A 14,131-nucleotide genomic window follows, 5' to 3' on the forward strand; every position below is an offset into this window, starting at 1 on the left:
GGAGCCAAATACAGACAGCAGTTCAGTGGTTTAGTATTCTGCAGGTCTATTCTGAGGGCAGTGGTGTAGAAAGCCCATACCTCATCAGAATCAGGGAGGCCAGGAGAAACTATCTGAGGACAGCCTCCTAGGAGACTCAGGAAGACAAGTGGGAGGTGGCCTCCTAGCTTGCAGCTCCATAGAGGCCTCCCATCCTCTCGGGTTCTAGCAGGATCACAAGGTGTTAGGCCAAGACTCAAATATGCTGCCATTGCACCCTCTGTCCCTGTGGATATGTGGAGAGTTGCCAGGAGGAAGCCCTGGTAGAGCTGTTTCCCTGCAACAGCAGCCACACTGCAATTCTCTCTTGACCTAAGTACGTTTCAAGCCCTATTGCTCTCCTTGGCCCCATACCTCTCTCTCTTTCATTTGATGGTGCTTACCCAGGTTGATTGGGAGCTCCATACTCTCAACTCGATCTTTTCCACATGGATGGGTTGTAGTGGCCATTTGTTGCTCAAAATTTCTTTAGTGTATGTCTTGTTTTTAGGGCCTACATGCAGCTTTTCCAACCTTGCAAAACCTCACATTTTTAGGTTTCTAAATTCCTTTTTATTGTTGCTTGCAAACAAGCCATTCCTCCCTGAGCCTGTTGTCTCTTTCTTATAATAACTAATGAAATGCAGCCAGGACCAACACGTGCTGCTAACATTCTATTCTACCTCCTCTTCCCTTCACCTCAGCAGACTCAGTAGGTCTATGTTTTATCTTTCAGGTCTCTGAAGACAACAGTTTAAACAAATGTTTTGCCACTGCAAACTCTTTTTGCAGCAATAAAGATTACTAACCTCATTTTAAAGTGTAATCCCTTTTTTTTATACATGTATTCATTTATAGCACTGGAAAACAAATATAAAATACTTAAAATCTATTTTTTTAATTTTTCAATTTTGAGAAATCTTATCTATGTAGCAAATTAACAAGAAATATTCATGTTCCCACCATCTATATTTTAAAATAACTGTTTTGTCATTCGTTTCCTGTGTTTTTTTCATTCTACAAATAGATGAAGTCCCCTTTAATCCCACTCCAGGCAGGGTCTGGGGTGTCTGGCTCTGGGTGAAGACATGTCAAAGGAATAGAGAGGTGCTGTTGAATACCAGGGAGGTGGGCAGAAAGTGAATCCCTGAACTCTTTCTTCTGAGGCAGCTACCAGGGGGCCATCACACCTATTACCCATTTTCACCAGAATCTTCACTAACCACAACCCACATAACCACTTTCCTAACACTCTGCTGTTCAAGCAAATTTTAGCGGGCATCACAATCACTTGGAGGACTTGTGAAAACACAGAACGCTGGGACCCACCCCCAGAGTTCCTAACTCTGCAGGCCTCAGGTCAGGCCCCCAAATTTTCATTTCCAGCAAATTCCTAGGTGAAGCTGAGGCATCTGGTCCAGGTACTACACTAGATGGAGAAGCACTGCTCTAGCTAATGCCCAAGATTAGTACTTCAGGGACAGATACAGACCCTCTCTGCCTATGTGGAGGCACAGATGGGAGAACTTGTCACCTGCTCCCCTATTCTAAATGCAAGGTTGACTCCCCTGCTATTCAAATCCAGCTGGCTAAAAGCTAAAGGGCTGATTTCATTTTTCCTTCTCGTCTTCATTAGCAGCATCTACGACTCTCTTCAGGAGGCCTCCACGCAGCCCCAGAAATGTCAAGAATGGGCTCCTGTCCTGGTGCTGACCTTCACGCAGAGATGGGCAGGCAGCTTGTGACACGAAGCAGTGGGGTTGGTCAGGAAGGGCATGGGGTTTCCAGTCAGCCGCCTCTTCTCAAATCCAGGTGCAGCCGCTTCTAAGGCCCCAGTCGGGTCACCAGTTCTTCAGCCTCACTTTCCCCATCTATACAACATGGTACAATGACGCCCACATACTAGAGCAGGGGTGTCAGACTCATTTTCACCGGGGGCCACATCAGCCTCATAGTTACCTTCAAAGGGCCAAAATAAGTTTAGGACTGTATAAATGTAACTACTCCTTAACTGTTAAGGAGTTGAAATTACAATCCTCTAGTTACTAGAGGATTGCTGAGAATGCAAACAGGAATCGTACAAGCAGGAATCCTGTCAACTGTAAAGGACCCTATAGATAGTCATTATTAGCACAGTTTCATGACTGACTTGCTCTTTAACAATTAACAGTGGCATTTTCTCTCTCTCTCTCTTTTTTTAAGGCTTTTCTCACTCTGTCCCCAACAACAACAACAGGGGTGTGTGTGTGTGTGTGTGTGTGTGTGTGTGTGTGTTTTACCTTTGAGCCCTAGTGTTACTGATTCTGACTCACCTTGCTTGAGTATATTCACAGACTTAGACCTAAGCTGCTTATTACCATCTTTAGGTGCTAAAAAGAAAAATAAAAATCAAGGTACGTGGCATTAAACTCTCACATCACTCAATCCAAAATCATGAGCTTTACAATTTCAAGCGTAAAATAAGAAAGACTATCTAAGCAGTGTGTCATTCGTTCTGAACAATCCAAGATTCTGCAGTCCTGTTTTAGCTCCTCTCCCCATGACCTTTGCCATTTGAACTTTAGTTTCCACCCCAGACCTCCCCTACTCTCAGGGAGTTGCAGAGAAGGATAATGATATGCTCACTGTAGGGCCAGAGTGGGGGAGGGCCGTTGACGATCTTGGCAAAGCTCTCTTTGCACTAGCTGTGTAATTCCTATCATCCCGACAATTTCTTCCTTTCAGCCCTCTTGGTCCTGGTAGGCAGTGATTATACTCTTGTTATATTGGAGGGAAAAGAACCTTGTCCATGGAGTCTGTCGACATAAGAACGTCCAAACCTATAGAGACTTTTTTGATAAAAACTTATTTGAGCCAAAGAGGATACACCTGGAAGCAAGACCGCACTAGACTGAGATGTTTCCTGGGCCAGAGACTAACAGTTTGCAGTTGCTTTTATGCATTTGAGATTAAGGAGGGGATGTAAGGAAGATTGCATGAAGGTGGAAGAAAGCAAGGCCCCAATCAGATTGCAGGATAGTTAAGATTCACAATTTATAAGGAGGGGTGTGAAAGGGTAGGCACTATTGGAAGGAGGGGTCTGAAAGGGGGCATTCCAAAGGCATGTTAACCCACACAGCAGAAACAATGGACAGGGCTTCCTTCAGGTAAAGATAAGCCTTTTACAAAATCTACATGCCCGGGGCATGACTACCCACCATGACCTGCCCAGTTGGGAATTTATGATCAGATCATCCTGTAAGGATACTTTCCATAGAACCCCTTTTTTGTCCACAAGTCAAAAAGACTTGGCTAACATCTTAACTCTACCACTTAACTGTATGACCTTGGACGCATCATTTAACTAAGCCTCAGATTTTACATCTGTTAAATTGAAAATACCACTATTTGCCTGAGAGACTTGTCTTATATAATATACGGTTTCTCGTGCACTGCCTGGCCTATGGCAGGTATGAAGTATTTATTGAGAAAGCGCTCTTTTCCCCTGGGGTTATGCTTTATGTGCCGGTGTTTTCGGACCTTCTCTAAGGCACTCCTGGCCTGCGGCCTCACCCCCTGAGCTGTGGGTGCTAGGTCACCTCCCTGCGGATCCCGGGGCCGCTTTTCAGACGCCTAAATCCCAAGGCATCCGCCCCACGTCTTCCCCCAACCCCAAAACCGGCTCAGTAATGGGCCATTCTGGCTGCCCACCACTACTTTTGACAACTCCGGCTTGTTTCCGCGGCTGCAATATGATGTCACTTCCGCCGGAAGAGGTGAGCGCGTCCGCGCGGTTGGCGCGAAAGTCAGTTCGGGGCTTCGGCAATTTCCGGGTCCTGCTTCTGTGTCGGGGTGGGCGCGCCGCGGGGTGCGGCTGGTGTGTGCCGGGCTGGCGCCCGACCCCAGCCGCTCTCCTGCGGGCCGCGCGCGCCCCCACTCGCCGCCCCCAGGGCCCGTGGCTCCACCGAGGTGAGTGAGGCGCGGAGAGAAGACCCGGCTCCTTCCCCGCGCCAGGTGGGGGTCGCGCCGCCTCCTCTGGCCTTCGCGGCCCTGGTTTCCTGCCCTAGTAACCGGCGGGTGGGACTCTGACCCCCAGGAGGTGCGACTGCTGCTGCGACTGGGCCGGGCGCCGGGCCTTTCCCCGGGCGCTGGGGAGCGAGAGCGTCCGGCCTTTAGGGGGCACAACCTTGCTACCTAGCTTGCACGTTTGTATTGGAAGTCCGTGTACTGAGGGATGAACAGACCTCGAGGCTCTGGGTTACCCGCAGAGACAAATTCATTCCTTGTGCCCTTAACTGAATGCAATTGCTTTTTCATTGGCTTCGGGGACTTAGAGCGCCGTGGCATGTATTCGGCTTAGGGACATTGATTACGTTGTCTGACTTGCAAGGACTGGTGTTGTCATATTTTTTCTTGACTTTGCCCATATTCTAGCGTTTCTTACAAACGAAGTGGATGCATTCACGGACAAGGCCAAAATGTCTTCCCTTACGCATTTTTTAAAAATAGGTGCTTTAAGCATTTAACAACGTCATGGGTAATGTGTTTTTGTTTTTGTTAATGGCTCCTTTATTTTGGCAGTTCAAAGATGTCCGGAAATGACAAACAACCACTTTTTGTGAAGTTTTTAAAGTCTTCAGGCAATTCCGAATGTTTTCTTAAAGCTCTTGAGGTAAGAACAGTTGAAAAATATCTTGTTTGATGCTTAGATTTATTTTTTTCCTTAGGGTTTTTAATTTATTGGGCTTTTATATCTTAGTAATAGTTATTTTTCATAATGCATAGTTTTACTGTAGTCTCCATTAACAGATTCATCATTGTTACATATTTTAAATTAAGCATATCATATATTCTGGGGGGCTTTAAATCTCTTCAACATGTATCTTATAAAAGTGGCAGACCTGTTCTTGAAAATTAAGTTTTAGCTTTCTTTTGTCTACTAATCAGAGTATACTTTTGTGTGTTGAAAAATTTTGAGTCAGTACCTACAAATAATTTTTTGGTTAATTGGTTAATGTTACAGTATGTTTCATTATATCCAGGATAATATGGGAGAATCTGGGGGTAGTGTGGGGCCTTCCTGTCACAGACCCCAGCAACATCAGCATGGCTCGAGCGTTTGTTATAAATGTCAGACTCGGGTCTCAGCTCAGACTTAACCAATTGGAATCTGCACTTTAGCAAGATCCTCAGTGTGATCCTGTGTACATTAAAGTTTAAGGACCCCTGTTGTAGAAGAGTTTTCCTTAAAGTTCACTCAATCAGCTAATAATTATTGGTGTCCACACCTGTAAACACTGTTCTAGTACTTAGGATGCATCAGTGATCAGAGCAGGCAAAGAACCCTATTTTCTCAGAGTTTACATTCTGTTCTAGCAGGAGGAAATAAACAGTTATCAGACATGACAAATCAGTAAACTATTGAGCATGTTACAGTGGGCTGAGTGCAATGGGAAGAGAAAAGAGCAAAACAGGTTAAGGGGTCTGGAAGACGTTTGGTGGGGGTGGAGGAGACCCAAAGGTTGTAATTTTAAATAGAGTGTGATCGGGGTATCCTTTATGGAGAAGAAATTTGAGTATACTTGAAGGAGATGAGATAGTTAGCCCTGTGCACATGATTGTGATGAGGGTTTTGGGCAGAGGGAACAATCAGGCCCTGGGGGAAGTGCTTAGTGTCTCTCTAACGTTTGTGTGGCTGTAGTGTAGTGAGCAAGAGGTAGAGAAAGAATATTAAGGGATGCTTCACAGAGTAGGGTAAAGAGGTCTTGTAGGGCCGTGCAAGGACTTTGTGGCTGGTTCTTTCAGTGAGATGGAGAGCCACTGGAGGGTTTTAATCAGAACAGTGACGTGATCTGACTTAATTGTTTTAAAAGGATCACTCTAACATAAGGACTTCAAATTTTGTCCAGAAAATATTTGAATGCTTACCTGGGTGCCAGAATATAATGGCAAACAAGATCATGAAATGCTATCAGTGTTATTTTTCTACATAACATAGTTTGGAGGAAAAGGCTGTTTTTATGTTAAAAAGCATGATCAGGAAAGGTATCTCAGAGGAGGTGATCAGGTCTGACTGAAGTGAGGGATTGAGTCTGGCGAAGACCTGGGAGAAGAGTGTTCCAGGGAGTAGAAATAAGAGCAAAGCCTGTAAATGAGGTCATGCTTCGCTTGTTCCAGTCATAGCAGGAAAGCGGAAGTGGCTAGAGAAAAAGCAAGATGGGTGAAAGGTAGACGATAAGGATGGGGAGACAGGCAAGGGCCAGACTCTCTGGTCTTGTTAGCCATCATAAGAAATGTGGGTTTTATTCTGAGTGTGCTGAGAAGCCCTTGGAGTTGGGTTTTGTTTTTCTTTTTAAGATTTTATTTATTTATTTTTAGACAGGGGGGAAGGGAGGGAGAAAGAGGGAGAGAAACATCTATGCAAGAGATACATTGATCAGTTGCCTCCCCCACGCCCCCAACTGGGGGCCTGGCCTGCAACCCAGGCATGTGCCCTGACTGGGAATCAAACCAGCGACCCCCTGGCTCTCAGGCTGGTGCTCAATCCACTGAGCCACACCAGCCTGGGCATATTGGAGTTTTTGAGCAGAGTGTTACATGACCTGATTTATATTGTTAAAAAGATTACATAGCTGTTCTAGTGGAGAATAGATTTAGGGTATGGGAAGGAGAAGGAAGCACTTTAGAGATTTCCACAGAGGTCTAAGTGAGAGATGATGGTAGCTTCCAACAAGGAAAGGGCTGAATTTTGAAGATAGAGTTCATAGGATTTAAATACAGGTGACTAATTTCAGGTGCAGTCTTTTTATTTTTTAATGTCTTTTGTTGCTTATGCTATCACAGTTGTCCCAGATTTTCCCCCATGCTTCCCTCCACCCAGTACTACCTGTTCCCTCCAGCACCCACCTTAGTTCATGTCCATGGGTAATACATATAAGTTCTTTGGCTACTCCAATTCCTATTCTGTTCTTAACATCCCCCTGCCTGTTCTGTGCCTGCCAATTTCTACTTCTCAATCCCTGCACCTTTTGCCCCATTCTTCCCCTTTCCCCTCACAACTGGTAGCCTTCCATGTGATCTCTCTATCTGTGATTCTCTTTCTCTTTTGCTGGTTTGCTTAGTTTATTTTATAGGTTCAATTGTTGATAGTTTTGAAATTATTGCCATTTTAACATTCACAGTTTTGATGTTTTTTAAGTATATTTTATTTATTATGCTATTACAGTTGTCCCATTTTTTCTCCCCTTTATCCCCCCTCCTCCCTGTACCCCCATCCCTCCAGCATTCCCCCCACCTTAGTTCATGTCCATGGGTTGTACATAGAAGTTCTTTGAATTCTCTGTTTCCTACACCATTCTTAACCTCTCACTATTTTATGCCTACCAGTTATGCTTCTTCTTCCCTGTACCTTCCCCCCCAATCTTCCCCTCTCCCTCCCCACTGAAAACCCTCCATGTGAACTCCATTACTCTGGTTCTGTTCCTGTTCTAGTTGTTTACTTAGTTTTTGTTTTTTAGGTTCAATTGTTGATAGTTGGGAGTTTGTTGTCATTTTACTGTTCATAGTTTTTGATCTTCTATTTCTTAGATAAGTCCCTTAAACGTTTCGTATAATATGGGCTTGGTGATGATGAACTCCTTGAACTTGACCTTATCTGGGAAGCACTTTATCTGCCCTTCCATTCTAAATGATAGCTTTGCTGGATAGAGTCATCTTAGATGTAGGTCCTTGTCTTTCATGACTTCAAATACTTGTTTCCAGCCCCTCCTTGCCTGCAAGTTTTCTTTTGAGGAATCAGCTGATAGTCTTATGGGCACTCCTTTGTAGGTAACTCCTTTCTTCTTGCTGCTTTTAAGATTCTCTCCTTATCTTCAATCTTGAGTAACTTAATGATGGATGTGCCTTGGTGTGTTCTTCCTTAGGTCCAATTTCTTTGGGACTCTCTGGGCTTCCTGGACTTCCTGAAGTCTCTTTCCTTCAACAGATTGGGGAAGTTCTCCATTATTTGTTCGAATAAGTTTTCAACTTCTTGCTCTTCCTCTTCTCCTTCTAGCACCCCTGTGATTCGGATGTTGGAATGTTTAAAGTTGTCCCAGAGGTTCCTAAGTGTCTCCTAATTTTCTCGAATTCTTGTTTCTTCATTCCGCTCTGGATGGATATTTATTTCTTCCTTTTGTTAAAAATCGTTGATATGAGTCCAGGTTTCCTTCCCTTCGCTGTTGGTTCCCTGTATAATTTGCTTTATTTCACTTTGGGTAGCCTTGATTTACTCCTTCATTTTGCGACCGAGCTCAATCAGTTCTGTGAGCATCCTGATTACCAGTGTTTTGAACTTTGCATCAGATAGGTTGGCTATCTCCTTGTTGCTTATTACTTTTTCTGGAGTTTTGATCTGTTCTTTCATTTGGGCCATATTTTTTTGTCTTGGCACACCTGTTATGTTGTAAGGGGGCGGGGCCTTAGGTATTTGCCAGGGTGGGGCAACCCTCTTTGCTGTGTTGTGGTGCTATCTGTGGGGGAGGGGTCAGAGAGGGAACAACGCTGCTTGCTCTGCTCTAGCCCCACTTCCCAATGAACTCTCTTTTGTGAGACTGGGGGTTTCTCCCGCTGTGGCAATAAAACCCTGCAGTAGTTTACAGCTAGCTTTGAGTCTTTAGTTTCCCATTCAGCAAACCCTGCCTTGCCTGCGCAGGCGCAGTCCTCTCAGCCAGCCCCACCTCACCTGTGTGGTCTGCCGCCTTGCTGTATGTCCTTTCCCCTTAGCCTCCCTTCTCCCATCTCTGCCCCTCCTACTGGTTTGGGTGAATGTTTTACTCCTTGTTTATCAAACTGCAGAGTTCCATGCAGTTTGATTTTCTGGCACTTCTGGTTGTTTATTGTTTTTAGATTGGTTGTTATCCTTCTTTTGGTTGTGCAAGGAAGTGAAGTGTTTCTATCTACGTCTCCATCTCGGCCAGAACCTCTGATATTCTTTTTCTTAAATAAGTTATTTTTATCATTTCATATAATAATGGTTTGGTGATGATGAACTCCTTTAGCTTTACCTTGTCTGGGAAGCACTTTATCTGCCCTTCCATTCTAAATGATAGCTTTGCTGGATAGACAGTAATCTAGGTTGTAGGTCCTTGCTTTTCATCACATCTTGCCAATCCCTTCTAGCCTGTAAAGTTTCTTTTGGGAAATCAGCTGACAGTCTTAGGGGAACTCCCCTGTATGTAACAAACTGCTTTTCTATTTCTGCTTTTAAGATTTTCTCTTTATCTTTAACCTTTGGCATTTTAATTATGATGTGTCTTGGTGTGGTCCTCTTTGCATCCATCTTGTTTGGGACTGTCTGTGCTTCCTGGACTTATATATCTATTTCATTCACCAAATTAGGGGAGTTTCATTATTTTTTCAAATAAATTATCAATATCTTGCTCTTGCTCTTCTCCTTCGGCACCCCTGTGATTCGGATGTTGGTACATTTGAAGTTGTCCAGAGGTCCTTAGCCTGTCATTGATTTTTGGGATTCTTTTATTCTTCTTGCTGTTCTGATTGAATGTTTTTTTTCTTCCTTATGTTCAAAATCATTAATTTGATTCTTGGCTTTATCCACTTCATTGTTGGTTCCCTGTAATTTTTTCTTTACTTCACTTAGTGTAAACTTTATTACTGCCTGGGTCTCTTTATGCTGTTGAAGTACCCAGTGAGTTCCTTGAGCACCCTATTAACCAGTGTTTTGAACTCTGCATCTGATAGTTTGCTTATATCTGTTTTGTTAGGTTCTTTTTCAGGAGTTTTGTTCTGTTCTTTCCAATTGGGCCATATTTCTTTGTCTCCTCATTATAGCAGCCTTCCTGTGTTTGATTCTATGGATTAGGTAGAGCTGCATTGACTCCCTATCTTAGGAGTGTGGCCTATTGTAGAAAAGTGCACCTGTGAAATTGGATGGGGCGGAGCCTTGGGTAATTTCCTTGACAGGGCAACCCAGTGAACCAGGGTGATGGCGTCTCAGATATTCTCAGATAGAGCCTTTGCTCTTTGACTCTGTGTGGGGAAGGGCTCAGAAAAGGGACAGTGGCCACTGCCTGGCCTCTGTTTTGTCCAGGAGGGCAAGTCCCTGGGGAGGATAGAACCTGATGCCAGACCCTTCATTTTCTCCCCATATGCCTCTGGTGACCTTCGAGCTGCAGCCTTGGTGCTGGAGCCCAGAGGGAGTGAGTCTGCATAAGTCCTAAGTCTGTTGAGGACCCTTTAAGAGGAGATGCCTGAGAATCCTGCAGTTTCTTCCACCACCCCAACCTCCGATGGTTTTTACAGCCAGAAGTTATGGGGACTTATCTTCCTGGCACTGAAACCATGGGCTAAGTGGTCTGGCATGGGGCTGGAATCCCTCGCTCCCGAGATATCCCTCCTGATTTTTACCCACCCCACGTGGAGTGGAACTGCCTGTTCCACGTCTCCACTCCTCTTACCTGTCTGAATGAATATGACTAATTTAATTTCTTGGTGGTCGGACTTCCATACAGCTCAGTTTTCTGGTGATTCTGGGTAATAGTTGTTTTGTAGTTTAGTTGTAATTTTTTTTTCTGTGGTTGTGCGAGGAGGTAAGCTGTGTTTACTTAGGCCTCCATCTTGACCATCAGGTGCAATCTTACTTTATTTTTTTTCTTTCAGTCAATAAAAGAGTTCCAATCAGAAGAATATCTTCAGATTATTACAGAAGAAGAGGCATTGAAGATAAAGGAGAATGATAGATCACTTTATATCTGTGACCCTTTTAGGGGTGTTGTCTTTGATCACCTCAAAAAGGTTTGCTGACTTCTCGTGTGTTCCTTTATTTGTGTGTTTTTTGGTTTGTTTTTTTACATCAGTGGATGTAAATTCTTTACTGATCATGAAGTGTTATGCAAGTTATGAATACAGAGGAATCCTTTGGTTTGGGGAGACCAGAATATTTTTAAAGGCTAATTATGTTATAAATAAACTTTTGTTATATGTCGTTTTTGTATTTCTGGGGATTTAACTTTGCTTAGTATGCGTGAACCCTATAGTAATGAAGCATTTTAGTGGAGTTCCATGGTACTTAAACTCAGTGTGATTGCAAAATAATTCAGGGAGAAATAATAAAGAGTAGGAAAAGACCTCAAAGTAATGCTTGGGTACTTGCTGTCTTTCCTACACGCTCGTGCAGGTAGAACTTTAGTACCTGTACCTCACACAGTCTCTGAAAAATTGTGTGCTAAAAGGAAGCATTTTGGTGATGAGTATTGCTAATATACCAGTGAGCCATCTTATTTCTTTCTGTTGATTCTAGAGTCTACTGACTCATTACTTTTTTGGTGTCTGGACAAGAGAGAAGCATTGAAATAAAAGTAAACAGGCTGTAATTCCATCCAGACTACAAAGAAGTGATGATTCTTGTTTGAAGGAGAAGAAAACATAGAAGAGTAGGTAGATGCAGTATCTGTACAATTTATGGAAGGTCTGTGCCCGCTTCTGCCGAAAGCATTGTTGGTCTTGCCCTCCTTTTGGAAATAACACTGCTTTTCAGAATCAGTAGTATCAAAAACTCATTTTTTTCTGTCTGACCAAGAAGAAAATAATCATGTACAATGCAGATTTTTAAGTCGGTCACACCATGGTGACTTTCCCAACTGTAGGCTTTTCAGCTTGGCTGGAATGTGCTGGTGTCAATTACCAATGAAAATAAAAGGTCATATTTTTAGTAACCTGCAGTATCTTAAGAGAAGTCTTTGTGCATCTTCCATGGGAAAACTTTGAATTGCAGACAGAATATTTAAAACACAAATGTAGAAACTGCCAAGGATTATATGGAGTTTTTTGGTGACACAGAGGTATTTTAGAGGGGTGTTATTTAGGCTTATACTTTTAAACTGCTTCATTGGCTGGGTGCTTTATTTGAAAAGTACTTATGGATATTTCCTAATTATTATAGCATAAGACAGGGGTGTCAAACTCATTTTCACTGGCAGCTACATCAGCCTGGTGGTTGCCTTCAAAGGGCCCAGTGTAATTTTAGGACTATATAAATGTAACTACTCCTTAACTAGGGGCAAGGAGCTCAGCACTGCCACCGGATAGAAACAAGGTGCTGGGCTGGATAAAACAAGGTGGAGGGCCTTGTGTTTGCCACCTGTGTCATAAGACTATTGTTACTCATATCCCCCATCATTTAGATTGTGTTTGTTTCAGAGATTAAAATTTCAATGGCAATTTTGAGTGAATGTGACTCTTAGATCATATTTCTTTTAATAGCCTGCATTGTTGGATTTGTTTTTATGTGGGTGCATGTAGTTAGTTAGTAGTATGTCTAAGAAATTATATAATGGTTTTAATTTTTTTATAGCAGTTTGGTTATTTTTCTGCAGTGGTCAACAGCATCTATAAAAAATTGGTAAATATTACAAAATGTAATTTTATAAAACTGGAGTTATTTTCTCTACTTGGCTTTTCCCTTTTTTATAGCTTGGCTGTAGAATTGTTGGTCCTCAAGTAGTCGTGTTTTGTATGCACCACCAGCAGTGTGTCCCAAGAGCTGAACATCCAGTTTATAACATGGTTATGTGTGATATAAGTGTATCTTGTACAAGTCTGGAAAAAGACAAAAGGGTAAGTGCTGAGGTGCTGAGGAATACGATTAATGTATCTATTTCCATACTTAATTCCTCCTATATAGACCGTACTTTGAAAGACCTTACACTTGGTGTTCATGACTTATAATGAAGTCAATATACAACAGTGTATATCTTTTATTTTTTAATGAATTGGATACAGAGGAATCTGTTTTATTGAAAACTGGCTAATCAAAGTTTTTTTTTAATTTTAAAAGGAAACTCACTTTTATATAGTCAGTGAGTTTGCTTTTGAATCACATTTTTTCACTGTAGATAGTTAATCTTTAAAAAAGATTCTGAGAGATGTGTAATATAATAGGTTATATATAATTTACATATTTTAAAATATGTATGGTAAATTAAAATGTCATTTATTAGAGAAGCAACATAGTTTAATAACCTCACAGAGTTGAAAGAGATAAACAGGAAAATAATGTATAAAAGTAATTATTTTAGAATTTATTTATAATTTATATTTAATCTTACTTCCAAAAAGTAATTTGGTTATTTAACTTTATGATGGTGAGAAACATTTATGCATTCACACTTAACAATAACAAGATATTTGTGGGATAGTGTAGAAAAAAATAGAAGAGAGGATTTTTGCTTCAGTCTTAATAATATATTTTCTCTTGGGAATACAGGAAGAAGTTCATAAATACGTACAAATGATGGGTGGACACGTATACAGAGACCTTAATATGTCAGTTACGCACCTTATTGCTGGAGAAGTTGGTAGCAAAAAATATTTAGTTGCCGCAAATCTAAAGAAACCTATTTTGCTTCCTTCTTGGGTAAAAACACTTTGGGACAAGTCACAAGAGAAGTAAGAAAAACATTTAGATATTTTCTAGATTTGAAAAAGTGATAAATTCCGTCATTCTGGCTTATTGTGGGTTTTAATAGGGTAAGTTTTATGGTACCCTCTTTGGATTTGTCATTCAGGGACTCATTCAGGTCATTATTCTTTCCTCCAATAAAAACACAAGAGCAGCATCTAGAAGCTGTTATTATCAGGGTAGATGATAGGTGGAATGGGCTGTGGGTTCAGCGTTAGCTACAAGGTAAAAAATGCTTTGAAAATAAAATTGTTTTCAGCAGTAAGTGTTCGTAAAATAGTTGGGAAAATCACTGTGGCGGCTGTAAGTCTTCTGTTGCTTTATCCTTCAATGCTGTGCCCATGTGTTAAGATGGAGAGCAAATTAACCATTGTGGCTGTTGTGTTCCCTCCCACAGTGGGTGTGTATAGGGTTGAAAGTAAACATGTAAGCCATTAGCTGGGATGTGATCAGTCAATAAGAATTAATTAAGCCCATTTTATGTACTTGGCCTGAGCTAGGCAGTAGGTATATATAGTGAGCAAAACAGGATAGCGTCTCTGCCCTTGTGGAGCTTAGAGCCTGTTTCAATGGACAGAATTGAGTTTTCCTGAAATTAAAATACCAACCCTGCGTCCAAGTGCCCCTGTTGGAATTAACTAGGAATTTTTACAGTCTTCTGTCAGCACCATCCAG

General features: G+C 42.0%; 1 protein-coding gene across 6 annotated transcripts in view; it reads left to right on the forward strand.

Annotated features, from left to right (window-relative positions):
* Window positions 1-14,131, forward strand: part of TOPBP1 (DNA topoisomerase II binding protein 1) — a 67,083-nt gene that overhangs the window by 10,017 nt on the left and 42,935 nt on the right. For 2 of the 6 annotated variants that reach the window (XM_053929665.2, XM_053929664.2), the window contains exons 1-5: window positions 3,751-3,966; window positions 4,579-4,669; window positions 10,657-10,791; window positions 12,469-12,612; window positions 13,262-13,443. In XM_053929665.2, the coding sequence (XP_053785640.1) occupies window positions 4,586-4,669; window positions 10,657-10,791; window positions 12,469-12,612; window positions 13,262-13,443 (545 nt within the window). In that variant the 5' untranslated portion in view covers window positions 3,751-3,966; window positions 4,579-4,585. Of the gene's footprint in view, window positions 1-3,750; window positions 3,967-3,989; window positions 4,012-4,578; window positions 4,670-10,656; window positions 10,792-12,468; window positions 12,613-13,261; window positions 13,444-14,131 lie in introns of those variants that run through there. The other 4 variants (XM_053929663.1, XM_053929662.2, XM_053929660.2 and 1 more) reach the window with 3 other exon arrangements.

The sequence above is a fragment of the Desmodus rotundus genome, chromosome 8 (genome assembly GCF_022682495.2).
Source record: "Desmodus rotundus isolate HL8 chromosome 8, HLdesRot8A.1, whole genome shotgun sequence".
Classification (NCBI taxonomy): domain Eukaryota; kingdom Metazoa; phylum Chordata; class Mammalia; order Chiroptera; family Phyllostomidae; genus Desmodus; species Desmodus rotundus.